At 45.0% G+C, this 13,703-nt stretch overlaps 1 protein-coding gene across 6 annotated transcripts in view; it reads right to left on the bottom strand.

Moving 5' to 3' along the window:
- The window catches only part of LOC144947939 (glutamate receptor ionotropic, kainate 2-like), a 219,916-nt gene that overhangs the window by 55,823 nt on the left and 150,390 nt on the right, over positions 1-13,703 (bottom strand). For 5 of the 6 annotated variants that reach the window (XM_078877355.1, XM_078877356.1, XM_078877357.1 and 2 more), the window contains one exon: positions 1,584-1,807. In XM_078877355.1, the coding sequence (XP_078733481.1) occupies positions 1,584-1,807 (224 nt within the window). Of the gene's footprint in view, positions 1-1,579; positions 1,808-13,703 lie in introns of those variants that run through there. The other variant, XM_078877360.1, reaches the window with a different exon arrangement.

Below are 13,703 nucleotides of genomic sequence, written 5' to 3'. Positions count from 1 at the left end.
CGCATGATTCTATTTCCAATCCATGAAATATATATATATATAAAGCATTGCACCAGTATAGAGTTCATAGATTCCTACCGCTGCACATTCTACACCCCCCCACGTGACATTGACAAAAGAAGAGCAGAGCAAATCATTATTCTGAACACTGACAACGCATTGCTCAGTAAGGTGAATCGTTACATCCCCGTTGATTGATAAATAGACATGCAGTTTTCTTAAACCCCTTGAGAATCACAGGGCTCTGTTCAATTGCTCTGAAGCTGCATCGTGGTTTTAAAATGAAATGCCTGTGCGTTGGAAGCTCAAAAAACGACTAATAGGCTTTCAAAGCTGTCTGTACTGTCGCCTGAAAGGTGTTCATGGCACACTATATATAGTGCATTTTCTCTCGTCATCATCATTAGTATCATCATCAGCCATGGTCAATTCACTGTTGGATGAAAACCTCAAGCTGCGGCCACCGCTCACGATTGTGTGATGATCTAATCCACCTATCATCTGCACGTTAAAATACTCAAACCATTTAGGCTATTTTTTACTTTACCAGGTAAGGCCGGCTGAGCTATATGGCTCTTCTTCAGAAGCGACATGGCAACACATGATAGCTCAACGAAGTGGAGGAGAGAGCATTGTACTGATTTCATTGCTCCATCTCCGAGTTGGGCGTCCTATCGGATGCGTTCCATTCCTTGGCTGCCACTCTTATTATTCTGAACTATCGGTGACATTTAATAAAAAAAATATATATACATTTAATTAAAACATATATGTACCACCTAATGTTATTCTACAGCTGTGCAAGCTTGAACCGCATCTTGAATGCAAGATCGATGTGTGAGCATCTATTGCTTAATGTGAGCCATAGTCCAAAGCCTGCATTTCAAAATTACTCAGAAATAAATAATAACAGCGATAACATTTGACCTCAAATAACTGGCATCATCCAGATGTCAATTACATAAAATATAATGGATATCAATGGGTGCTCATCATCTGCCGCAATAAATACTGATTGATGGTCTGACAGATGTTCAAATAGCCTAGTTTCAAGGTTTAGTGAGTATTCATCAGAAACGACTCTACCTAAAGCCGTACAGATAAACCTTTACTGCAGCTGTGTTCATTATTTACCGAACCAAGTTGGAAAATACCTTTATTTATGTACAGTCCCTTTTTTTCCAATCCACTGCTGGATGAAGGCGTCCCCATGTCGTGCGGATGGTTGGGATTATTTGACCACATTTGACCGCGCTGGTCAGTGCGGGATTGGAGAAAGCAGAGAAAATCATAGACGTGGGAGCATAGAAGTATAGTACAACGATGGATTGTGCTGCACTGCCCTGATACTGCCCACCACTTAGCTACACAGCCGCCTATGTATCCATGGTGATCGCCCATCCATGCACTATCCAGGTTCAAACCGTGCTTAGCTTCTGAGATCTGATGACTTTGAGCGCACACTTGGTGACCTCTAAATATGTGTGTGTCAAAATGAATAAACGTTGAGTCTGCCGACAACTTAAAATAGTGTGCATGCAGAAGAAAGAAGAAACACTTTTAAATTGTTTGAATAGAATTACCTTGCAATGACAAACAGCACACAACTGACGCCCAAGTAAGCCAACAGAATATACATCCAGATGTCGGGTGAGAGGGGATTGAGAAAGGAAAATATTCCTGGGTTGGTTCCGTTGGGCTTGCGGTACAAAATGCTGATTCCCAGCGTCATAAATGGCTTGGAGAAATCGATGGCCTTCTCCCGCATGTAGTTAATGGTGAGGGGTGCAACAGCCAGGTCAGCTTTCTGGAGGAGGAGGAGGGAGGGGAAAAACACACACACACATAATAACAATAAATAACCGATAGAAGGCGAATTAGAACGATCCGCAGCGGCGTGAGACGAGGGTTAAAATGGCCGTGCAAGGAGGGCTGAGCATTGCAAAGGCCTGACGACGCATCAACATTTTCTACCGAGACGCACACAGCCACAACAACAACGACGACGACCACAACAACAACAACGACAGTAGTTTGTGATTAGTCCGAGATCTCGTGACCGCGTCGGCGTTCGCGGCTGTTGCTTGCGCGACGCACATCCCTTCAGCGCGCTTTTCACGCTGCACTGTACGCGGGTTTGCCGCACTTCGAATCCCCCTCACCCCGGCACTCGGGGCAAAACGTCGGACATCGCAGTGAACGACGACAGGGGTTGTTACAACCCGACCGCTGACACCTGCACAGTAATTGTTAACCATTTACTTATCCGGACTGGCACGCTCGCCTGATTTGCATTCGTTGTTTCACCGCCTTATAATGAAAAAAGAAGAATAATGATAATTGTGTTCGCGTTGAATAAACCCCCACTGCTGCACTATAAAGGCCAGGCCTCCGTACGGGGGAGTCGCTTCACCATACTTCACCTAGCCGGGTCGGCTGGCCTAGAAACCAACCCCCCCGTGTGCCGTGCCAGCCATCAAAGGTGATTGCTAACAGCCCCAAGAACTTGTTGGGGCTAAACGGAAGATCTTTGTCTTTATATGTTTTATGAGAACATAACTTGCAAAATTGAGACTTTGTCCCAGAAAAGCTCACACATTTCAAATGGCAGCAGCTACAACAACAACAAGAGGATAATTCTGGGACAAGCAGTTCAGGTGGCAACCCTACCGTTATCCCTGTTAATCTATCATGCATCTTTCTCTGTGTGTTTTTTCTAATGGAATCGTTCTATTCTATGATGAGTGTCAGTGGGGTTTTACTACTTGCCATCAAAGGCTGAAAGCGTTTATGCAAAAGCTTAATCCATCCCATAACCCGAGACGATAACTCTCATAAACGTGATCGACTGCGAACAAAACTTGAGTGTAAAGTCGTGTTGCAATTAGGGCACTAAGCACCGTTGAAAAGAAACCAAATTGATCAGAAGGTTGCTGAAAACTCGGAGACACAATCCGGAGCAAAAACGAGGATAATTTGCCAATGTGCTAATGCATTGGTGCCCTGACAGCTAAATCCAGTCGGCTTCATTAATACTTTCAAAGCCGAACACATGCTGCAAAGCGTTACATAATAATCCGCACGTCCACGTGACTTCCTCTCAACTGGCTTACGTGCGCTTCTTGTACGGCGCGTCCAAAAGCGGCGTCCCTTCATTATTTTTCAAGAGGTGAGCAAAATGCCAGAGACATTTTGCCAAGTGAGGGATAAGGTTTACACAGAATGTCACATTTGCCTAATTCAATAATCGTAATAATAAGACGGGAAGGGGGGGGGGGGCTTTTTTCTTTTTAGAACACATGCTGTGGCTAGCCTCTTATCGGGCTTTTAAAATAATTACGCCATGATTCACAACAGCAACGTGATGTACGTTCTGGCTCGTCGAGCCTGCCGCTTTGCGGGCTCGTGGCTGTAATTTAGGAGGCTGATGTCGCCTCTTCCGCCGGCTCTTGCCGGTCCCGCTTAATAAAGTGTCACAAGCTCGCGTGCGGCGGCGGAGGCCAATAGCTTCGTGTGAAATAAAAGCGGGGAAAAAAAGTCGTCTCCTCGACACGGTGAGCACAAGGTGTTTTGAGGACACGGGCCGAACGCGTGTGCGTAAATCACGAAAAGTTTAGCTTTGCGCGGGGATGCATGATGAACAACGAGCCTCTTTTAATATATTTCCATCAGAGCGTGCTGCTGCAGACTACGTCCTATGCGCTATGCATAGTATGTGCAGTTACTGCTGCTGCTGGTGTGTGTGTGTACGTTGAACTTCTTTCGCACCGTACGTAGCCAACCGTGCCAATCCGTGGTGCGGGGGAAGAACAACAAACTAGACGCAACAACAAACATTTCTAAAGAAATGAGTAAAAGGTGAGCACACCGCCCTTGCAATCCAGAGCTCGCCGGTTCAACCTCCCGCCGCTGCCTCTGATCACCCAGCCGTATAAGTGGATACCACCACAGTTAGTTGATCGGGCAGGTCGCGTGCGGTGAGCTAAAGTGTGGGTACGCCGATCTATTCCAAGACGCCTGGTCAGCATAGAACAGGGGGAAATACCCTCTCGAGAGGTCTCTCAAGTAACATACCCTTCTGCCGGCAGTGGCGTGAGCAGGTGATTGCGGGGCTGCGCCTTTAAATTTGTTCGCAGAATGTTGTTGCGAGTAGCTTACTGCTGAGGTGGTCCGAAAGGAAACTTTACTATTTGACCACGTGTCTTTGATTTCTGAGTTTCAGACGAAAACCGGCCTTTACCTTTTCTCCCCTTCCTAAAGCACAGTTCGCATGTACCGAGAATGTTGTTGCAAGTAGCTTACTGCTGAGGCGGTCCGAAAGGGAACTTTACTATTTGACCACGTGTCTTTGATTTCTGAGTTTCAGACGAAAAACCGGAACCTTGTCAAACCCAGAGAGCCCCCACAGCCAAACGGCTGTCAGCAAAGACTTGGTATGAATAAGATAATTATGATATAATCAATGTATATCTGTAACCACTATCTCAGACAGAATACCATCTAAATGTATATATATATCAAACCTTACACACATCTTGCATTGTGCATTACATAAATCCATGCCTCGAGCCTGAAACGTTATCAGGAAATTGATCACGGTTGTGGCAAAGGTCCCATTTTCGCTGGGGTCCCTCGGTCGGTGATGTCGTTTTGCGAAACACAAAACCAAACCTCATTCTCACACAGCACTCGAAAACTTTGGCCAAACATCCCAATGCTGAAAATTTTTACCTAAAGATTACGCGATAGGGATTGCACATAGCAGTAAAATGCCCCCCTTGCTGTGAAAAAAAATTGGAATGGGACTTCATGGCAAAAAGTTCATGGCAAAAAGTTGAGACTCGGTGAAGATTTTCTGGGCAACGAGGTGAATAATAATAACAGCAAAAACCTACGCGGTTTACTAAATGATACTAAACTCAACAATTTTTTATTTTACCAAGTAACTCCGACTGAGCTCTCTAGCTCTTTTTCAGAAGTGATCTGACCACAAATTATAGCACAACAATGTGGCTTTTCGCTTGGAAATGTATAGCAGCCAAATACTCTAAACAAATGTCGATTGAAAAATGTGGAGGGAAAAAACCAGAGGACCCGGAGAAAAATCCACGCGGCCACGGGGAGAACATGCAAACTCCAAATATACAGGCATCGTGATCGAACCCACGACCTCTTGTAGACCAGGCACGGTAGTTAACATCTCGCCACCACGGCATTCTGCTGGGTGGACAGATTCGCGGTGGGATTTAAGAAACATGCCCCATCATCTCTTTCACGTTCGTAATACGTAATTGATCATAATTTGTGAAGAGTGGTTCTTTTGTGGACAGATTGACATGTTAACGAAGTGGCTAAAAACACATCGCCGTGGCAATTATTCGCATTAATGATGATGCGGCCCATGGGGACATTTGTGACACAAAAAATAGGACGGAAATAACAAACATTCGCCAAAATGTCAATCTGGCCCTTAACGTTTAATTAATGGGTAAGTGCATACCGTCATAGAAACATGACAAAAATAATAATTAACCACCAATTGCATTTCAAAGAATAAATGCATTTAAGTCAAATGCACTAGCGAATGTGTGTGCATGTATGTATGTAAATGATGAGTGTTCGTGTGCACATTTATGTAAGCTTCTTCGGCAGGCGAGGCTGCATTGGCTGGTGCATGTAGCCCGCATGCCAAGTCACTGCATGCCCAAACAGCTTCTTTTTGCCGGATAGAGTGGGCTAAACTAGCGCGGCACCGGCTAGAGCAGAGATGAGCTGCTACTGCAGCAAAGGATGATGTGGAGCTGAGTGAACTTGCCGAAGACTGGCACTAGCGGTGTTAAGATCGGCCTCTGCGGAGAAAGTGTGTGAAGGGCGCTACTGGGAGGTCACCTTCCAGCAACAATGAAGAGCAGAGAAGCAACGCTCACAAAGAGCGGAGCGCCGGGAAACTAAAGCACAGCAATTGGCACAGTAGGAGCACAGGTGGTGCATCTGCCAGTCGATGCAGTCAGTCGACCCATGGCACCTGTGTCTGTGCCGTGACCTCCTGCTAGCGTGCCTTCGGCACATCAACACAAAAGTTAGCAATTGAGTTGGTAACAATTGCACAAGCTATAAGTGGGTCAATCTGTCTATCTGCCCTCTCTGCTCGAAAAGGTGAAACATCGGCCCGTTATTTATTTATGTTTTCTCTTACGTGCGTAATATACACACACATGCTACATCCATGTGGCATGTGTGTGTATATTTGTCTTCCTAGGGGCGATGTTTACACACCACTCCGGGTACTCATTTGAGTCTGAGTCGACCTAGAGGAGGCCCAGCACCGGTTCAGATAATCATCACTGGTGTTGACTGAGCGCAAATCGAATTCGGGTCGCCAGGGTCATAATGCAGCGCTAACCGCAACGCGACCCTCTCCCCACATATAAATGTCTTTATTTTCTAAAGGCAGAAAACACCTCTTACAATCACCTCCTAGTCATTTTGCAAGCTCCATTAATTTTCGCAGCCCATGCAGTAATCTCCGGACCTGGCATCCCAAGAGATGTTGAGTTACAGGCAACACACAGAGCAAAATGCACATCTCCCTTATCTCTGCACGGCTGGTAATGAACGCAGTAAAAGTGCCGACCTACTCATATTATGGGCAGATTAACGCATCCAACGACAGTATATTAAGCGTGCAATGCGCTCCGTTATTTCATTTGATTTCTCTGCAAATGGGCTCACTTTCTGGTGTTACAAAGGATCCTCTTTCAATGGACGGACTCAATTCCCGGACGGGATTTTTTTGTTTTTGTTGTCTTTGTTCGCGTATTTGCCGCGCGTATTAGCATGCGGAGAATCGCTGTGGAATTATTTCTTTTTGAAACAAAAGCTTCAACGGGTTGTCTTTTTTTTGCCAGGAATTTTAATGCATCCAGGAAAGCCTCACAGTCTCAAGACTCATTTAAATTTTTTTCTAAGTAAATCATCATCAGCATAAGCAGCTGCAGCCATGGTCAGTCCACTGCTGGATGAAGGCCTTCCCAAGTCGCCGACACCTCTCCCCGGTCCCGGCGATGTGACAATCAACCGAGCGCTGTGCACATGCCGATTTCAACGCATACCGACAAAATGCTTTTTACTCGCGTGTCGGCTGGAGTAGAAGTGCACTGAAGCAGGTTCACACGTTTTAAAAAATAATTTTCACAAATGCCATTAAAACCAGCGACTGAATCATTAAAACTACACGCTGTAATTCACAATCGTGCCCAATTCACAGCATGTGTCCGTGTCGCTACACGAATCATTCTCAGCCCTTTGTAAATCCGCTGCTGGAAAAGGTCTCCTCGCACTATGGCGCTCGTGGGATGTTGCTTGACTATACTTCACCAAGCAGGCCACTCTTGGTTGTGAAGGGACAGACACCAAGCTAGCCACTGACGTCACCAGTCAGTCGTGCTGACCGCCCCTTGAAAGGACCTAAGCCCAAACGATGTTTTTAGTGCGCCACATTTTTAGTTCGTCACCTGATTATAAACATTACATATGCATGACAAGCTGCGTAACTTAATGCTATCACACCCTTGTTATAGCATTAACAGACGAATTACAATTATTTTTGCATTATTAGAATGCTGAGCTTTCCATTGTTATGATGATGATAATTATTATTAATAGTACTGTATTTAAATTTGAGCCAACAAAAATTTGATACACCCCTGTTTTTAATTAATCTGGGGCTCCATTAGCCATTTGTGGCCATACGCTTTTACTTAGTTTTCTTATGCCTAGCACCACCACGGTTAACCATAACTGGGAATCAAACCCACACAACGGTGCTCTAACTGGTGTGCCTTTCCTCCCAGCGATAGAATAAAACACCCAACATTACTTGGATTTTAGCCACGGTCATTAAACGCATCCAGATGTGATTAAAATCAATCCAGTGGCCTTTGAAAACGCAGGTGAGAGCCCATTTGGATTCATAATCTACATTGCAAGGAATGTCCTGAGATGCTTGCAGTCAAGGGGGGCGGGCTATCTTTAGACTCCAGCTGCCGATAATTGTAATTGAATTTCGGCTCTACACAATCGCCCACCAGTTTGCTTTTGGCAAATCGTGTCGCGTAGACTTGTGTAAATTTTTCAACAAAAAAAAAACGGGCACTCTCAGTGGTGAAGTTACTACAGAAATGACCGAGACACAGATAACACTGGTCAACACACTTTTTCTGGCATAAGGTATTCCAACGGCTTTAAGGAAATTTTGGGGCGCTGATTCCTAAGCTGGCATCAGTTTTGTCGATCACATCAGGTTTTTGAGATATCAAATATTGCATTTTCAATAAAAACTGCAGAAGAAAAATATTAAATAAATGTAGATATCTACATAAAATTATATTATAAACACACTATCCTAAAAATACAGCACCATATTTTAACACTAAAGCAGTCACTGACTCGCAACAACTTGCAATCATAGGTGACAGAGTTAATTTCGGGTAAAATCAATGAAAATGGAGTATGCCGATAGCACAAAAATGATATGTGATAGAGCAAATCTGAGATCAGATTTGGAATCAGCACCCTGAAATTAGTCTAAAACAGCTGCAAAATTCCAGGCCAGAAAAAAAGTTTTTTTTGTTGACCAGTGTAATAATGCGGCCGTCAACTTCCAGCAATCTAGGTCCAGCGATGGGCAATTCAGCACCAGAGGCTGTAGTTGGATGCAGCGAGCTTCTGTCATTTTCCAGTATCTGTCGAAGGCCTAGTGGTTGGGTAATGGGTGCCCGAACACCATTCGCTTTCTTCACATCCATTCATTCGTTCGGGCCACACCTGGCACAGAAGCCGTGGAAAATATGCACGGTTAAAGGTGCAACCCCGCAATTGCTTGCTCACGTGACTGCTGGCAGAAGGGCCTGACACTCGAGACAGCTCGACAGCGCTCCTCGATAGAGGGTGCTTTCGTCTATTCTTCCACGCTGACCAAGTGTCTTGGAATAGGTGGGAGTGCTGGAGCCTCGTTAAAAAATATATATTCACCATGCATGGACTTCGCTAGAAAAAATAATGCAATAAAGTGTTGAAAACAATGCATTTGGCAAGCAATGACCATTCAAAAAAATGAAAAATATAGCTTGCTCGAAATGCAGGAAGCAAGCCCATGCCTGTAGATATGTGTTGTAAGGCCCTGTGGAATAGGCACACTTTTCCCCACCACGCACGACCTTCCGATCGACTAACTGTGGTGTTTACCCGATTCGTAGCGAGGTTTTTTTTAGTTAGATGTGACCTCCGGCAAATCGACATTACCCATTCAAACGCCCTGAGACTCCTCTCCAACGATAACAACAGCACCGACCGGTGGCACTGCCGAGGCAGTGATAAGCTCGGCCACGTTCGAGTCACGTCACGCCCTTTATGGATTGTCTGTGTCTGGGTGGAGGAGGGTTTAAGGCGCACACCGATAGGGGCCGCCCATAAATGACGTCACGCGATTTTGGGCGATTTTTGACCCCCCCCCCCCTCTCGTCACACGGCGTCACAAAAAGTCAGACCCCCCCCCTCAAATATGACGTCACAAAGCTCTTACCTTAGTAAATTTAAATAATGATGAAAAAAAGAATGAACATTTATCAAAATAAGTGTTGTTATAACAATTCTATATTTATTTAAAGTTGCGCATTTTAATGTGACGACACATTTCTCACCCCCCCCCCCTTGTCACATATCGTCACAAATGTCTGACCCCCCCCCCCCCCCAGGTGCGTGACATCATTTATGGACGGCCCCTTATTTACGCGACGACCTCACCCAAAACAAACCAATTATGACTCATTACTGTGCCGTAACTTTTTGTTATATCTGCTGGGTGGACAGAGGCGAGGAGGGGTTTAAGAAATGTCTCCATTGGGGGTGGAGGTGGGACCGTCATTCTAGGAATCGCCCCACGGATAGACATGGGGTCATCACTGCTCTACGGGATTCACATCGATGGTAAGTTCACTTTGCGCACGCAGATTATTTTATTTGGTAGATTTCGTTTTTGTACAATCCTCCCCCGCGTCCCCACCACATTTTTTCCCCCTTCGTGTGTGTTCCTTCTCCCCTGGGCCTTCCCTTCACCTTAAAACAGCAATAAAACAGTCCGTGCTTCTTCCACTCGTAGTCCCTATGCTCGTGATGTAGCGAGCCCCATTCCCCTGCCTTTCCCCGCTGCCCCGTGAGCACCGCTTTCCATGGCTTGTCCTCAATAATGTCTGTGCCCCCCTTCCCTCGATATCGCTCTCACTCCGCACCCGGCTCTTGTCAACAACAACAAAAAAACAATGCAAAAAAAAGTACCCATTTTCTTGGTTCTTTCGGTAAAGTCACTTTACCGAAAGAACCAAGAAGATGAATCCCTGCAGTCACGAAAGCTTTAAATCGAAAAGTACCCATTGTTTCAACCGCCGCACCCGAAGATGGGATCGAACCCGTGGAGCCTCTGGATTGTTAGGGGAAATAAAAATGTTTAAAAACCGCGCCGCGCAATTGTAAAAATCACTCCTCTCACGCGCGGCATCGCCAGGGATTGAGAGTCTGACTCACGAGCCCATCGGTTTCACCGAGACGGGGAACAAAAGAGCAAGTGGCGCTATGTTTAGAACACTCGGCTCGACAATTGAAACGTTGCGAGTTCAATTCCCGGCTGGCGGTTGACTCAGCCCCATCATCGTTTATTATTCATACCGCCACCGCTTGCGCCGTCCGACTCCAACGCCCGCGCGCAGCAAGGCGGTGTTTTAGATAATTATTCAGAAATGGAAGTGATTGCAGACCAAATATAATGTTGGAAGCGGGGCAAAAGCAACGCAGTACCATTTGGACAATGTACACAACAATCATTAACGAACACATTTGAAAAGCTAAACTGTGCCCGGGTCTGCTTGCTTTCTCGCTCACTTAATTTGCATTATTCAAACGAGGTCTGAAAATAATACGTCTCTAAACTCATCTTAAATTGATGCATTGCGGGAGCATTAACAATATTTCCGTGTTAGTTGTGACTCAACTTTGGTGCAAAATCAAGCAACAGCTAAAATGCAAAAAAAACAGTTGCTGCTCTAAATAAACATCAGCCATACTAAGCGGATTGTTCCAACTAAATACAATTGTCCCTCCCGGGGTCAATAAGATACCCAGCTGTGGTGGTGGATCCTGCAATCCAGCGCCTTGTGGAGGCAAAGGTTTGTGCGTCATAAAGATTCGTAATTGGAGCTACACGTGAGATGGCAGTCGATCAAGTTGGCTCACTCGGCCCACCAGCGTGAACCTTCGATCGTGCGATGAATTTCCTTCAGTTATGATAATTGTTTTTTTACCCTTTAATCTGGCAACAAAACTGACACCTTTTTTACAAGGAGTCATGTTTGCATAGACCACAATACCTGCAGTCGGAATGCAAACAAAAAACATAACTCTGATAATGTACGCACTGTCCTTGAAGATGATTGGTCCACACCCGAGAAAGCTTTCCTTAGAGCCTAGTCTCACATGGTGTTGGACCAGATGACGCCAAAAGGCGCACAACTCAAAGACAATGCACCATCAGAGTATGAAAACTCGGGGTAATCATTCACACCATACATTATCAGAGTTATGTTTTTTGTTTGCATTCCGACCGCAGGTATTGTGGTCTATGCAAACATGACTCCTTGTAAAAAAAAGGTGTCAGTTTTGTTGCCAGATAAAAGGGTAAAAAAAACAATTATCATATCTTTCTACTGGCAAATGAGGTTCCAATGGTGTAATTCCTTCAGTTACTCCAGACTCCCCGAGACAGTTGTTGCATGATGGGCGTTTGTTCTTTGGTCTGCAGCTTTAAATAAAATCAAATAAAGCCATGGCTGGGATTGAGCAACGTGCTGCCTCAAGGCAGGGGTCACGGCAGTGTCCAGTGGGTAGGCAGCTCTTTTGCGCTGCCGTTATTATATATATGTGTATTTATATATGTTATTTTTTAAAGGCTTTTAGTAAACGCTACCGAGTTTCAACTCCTTTGACGGTCCTGCGTGCCCGGGCGGCTACCGTCGTTCTCGCGAACTTTCTCGCGAACTTTCTCTTGTCGCGACACATCGAGAGACTCGAGACAGATACTTGCCTTGGCGGTGCGTGTGGTAAAAAAAAATATCTAGAAAATAATGTGCGAGTAGTCCCAAGCAGAGCTTAGAATTTCAATTTCGATTCTTCCCGTTTGTTGTGTGCACGGTCGACAATGTACGTTTTTTTTGAACGTTGCATATATTTGGCTTGCAAACACTTCATTACGGAGTAATGATCTCAAATGCCCCTTTGTTCTGGCGCCTCGAGATGTACTGCATGGCAGGCGCAGTATAAATTTTAAATGATGACAATGATGAAAATGTATTATTATAAATATTACTTACATGCACACATTCCAGTTTACCGCAGTCAAAGTGATTTACATTCAACTGAGAAAAGCGCAAACCACCACACACACTCCTGTTTAACATCCCAATTCAGACAAGATAATTCCACGTTCCTATGGCGGAAGCGAGTCTATTCACGAGACAGGTTCTGATTTTGAGATCTAACCACAGTGGCACATGGCCAGCATGCCTTGATCACTCCACATTTGGATGAAGGCCTCCCCAAGGAGTGCCCTTTTCTCGTAGATTCGTGATGCAAATAATCTGTCCAGCACCTGCTGACGAGCTGATTCCATCACTCCATCTCCACAGTTGGCATTCTCTCAGATGCGTTCCCGCTTTAGGCCGTCACTCCACCGTAAGTCTCAACCTTAGGCCAACATCCCTTTATAGCCACTTGCCCATTCACCAACCTTTCTTAACGGCTAATACAATGCCCACAACTGGCATATGTTCCCTAATCCACGTGTTCCTCACGCTGCCTCTCAGTCCAAATGCAAGCATGCACCCTTAAACTTGCTTCTTTAATGCAGTTGTTACTTTCGTTCACTTTTCTTTTCTAATGTCCACGTTCCTAATTCATATGCATAACAGCGGGTAACATGCACTAATTAACGCAACATTCACTTGCACTGTACGCACACGTGTGTCGGATGGATGACGCAGGAGAATCAAAAGTGTGCTGTTCGGATACATGAAGGGAAGCGGAAAGAGAGGAAGGCCTCACAGAGAATGGCTTTTAGCGACGACATAGATTGGTGGCAGCAAGATGTGGCCACTACTTGAGAGAGGAAATTCTTCAGGAAAGTGGAAACAAATGACGAAATTTCGATTTAAAGCTTTCGTGACTGCAGGGATTCATCTTCTTGGTTCTTTCGGTAAAGTCACGTAGAAGGGAAATAATAAAATGATAAAAATAAAACATAATAAAATAATTATCATGACGTTTCGGCCACAACGCAAGCAGCCATCCTCAGGTGAAGAACAGGTCTGTCGTCTTCCCGACAGACCTGTTCTGCACCTGTGGACGGCTTCCCGACAGACCTGTTCTTCACCTGAGGACGGCTGCTTGCGTTGTGGCCGAAACGTCGTGAGAATTATTTTGTTATGTTTTATTTTTATTATTTTATTATTTCCCTTCTACGTGACTTTACCGAAAGAACCAAGAAAATGACGAAATGTGCAGTGGAAACCTAGGGGCTCATCTGCCCGTGGATCGTGATGATGATGATCAGAACATTCGTACATTTTAGACGTATTCCCCATATATGTATGCACACA

This window comes from Lampetra fluviatilis, chromosome 47 (genome assembly GCF_964198595.1).
Source record: "Lampetra fluviatilis chromosome 47, kcLamFluv1.1, whole genome shotgun sequence".
Lineage (NCBI taxonomy): Eukaryota > Metazoa > Chordata > Hyperoartia > Petromyzontiformes > Petromyzontidae > Lampetra > Lampetra fluviatilis.
Note: the sequence above shows the minus strand (reverse complement) of the source record. Positions and strands in the feature narration are given on the sequence as shown.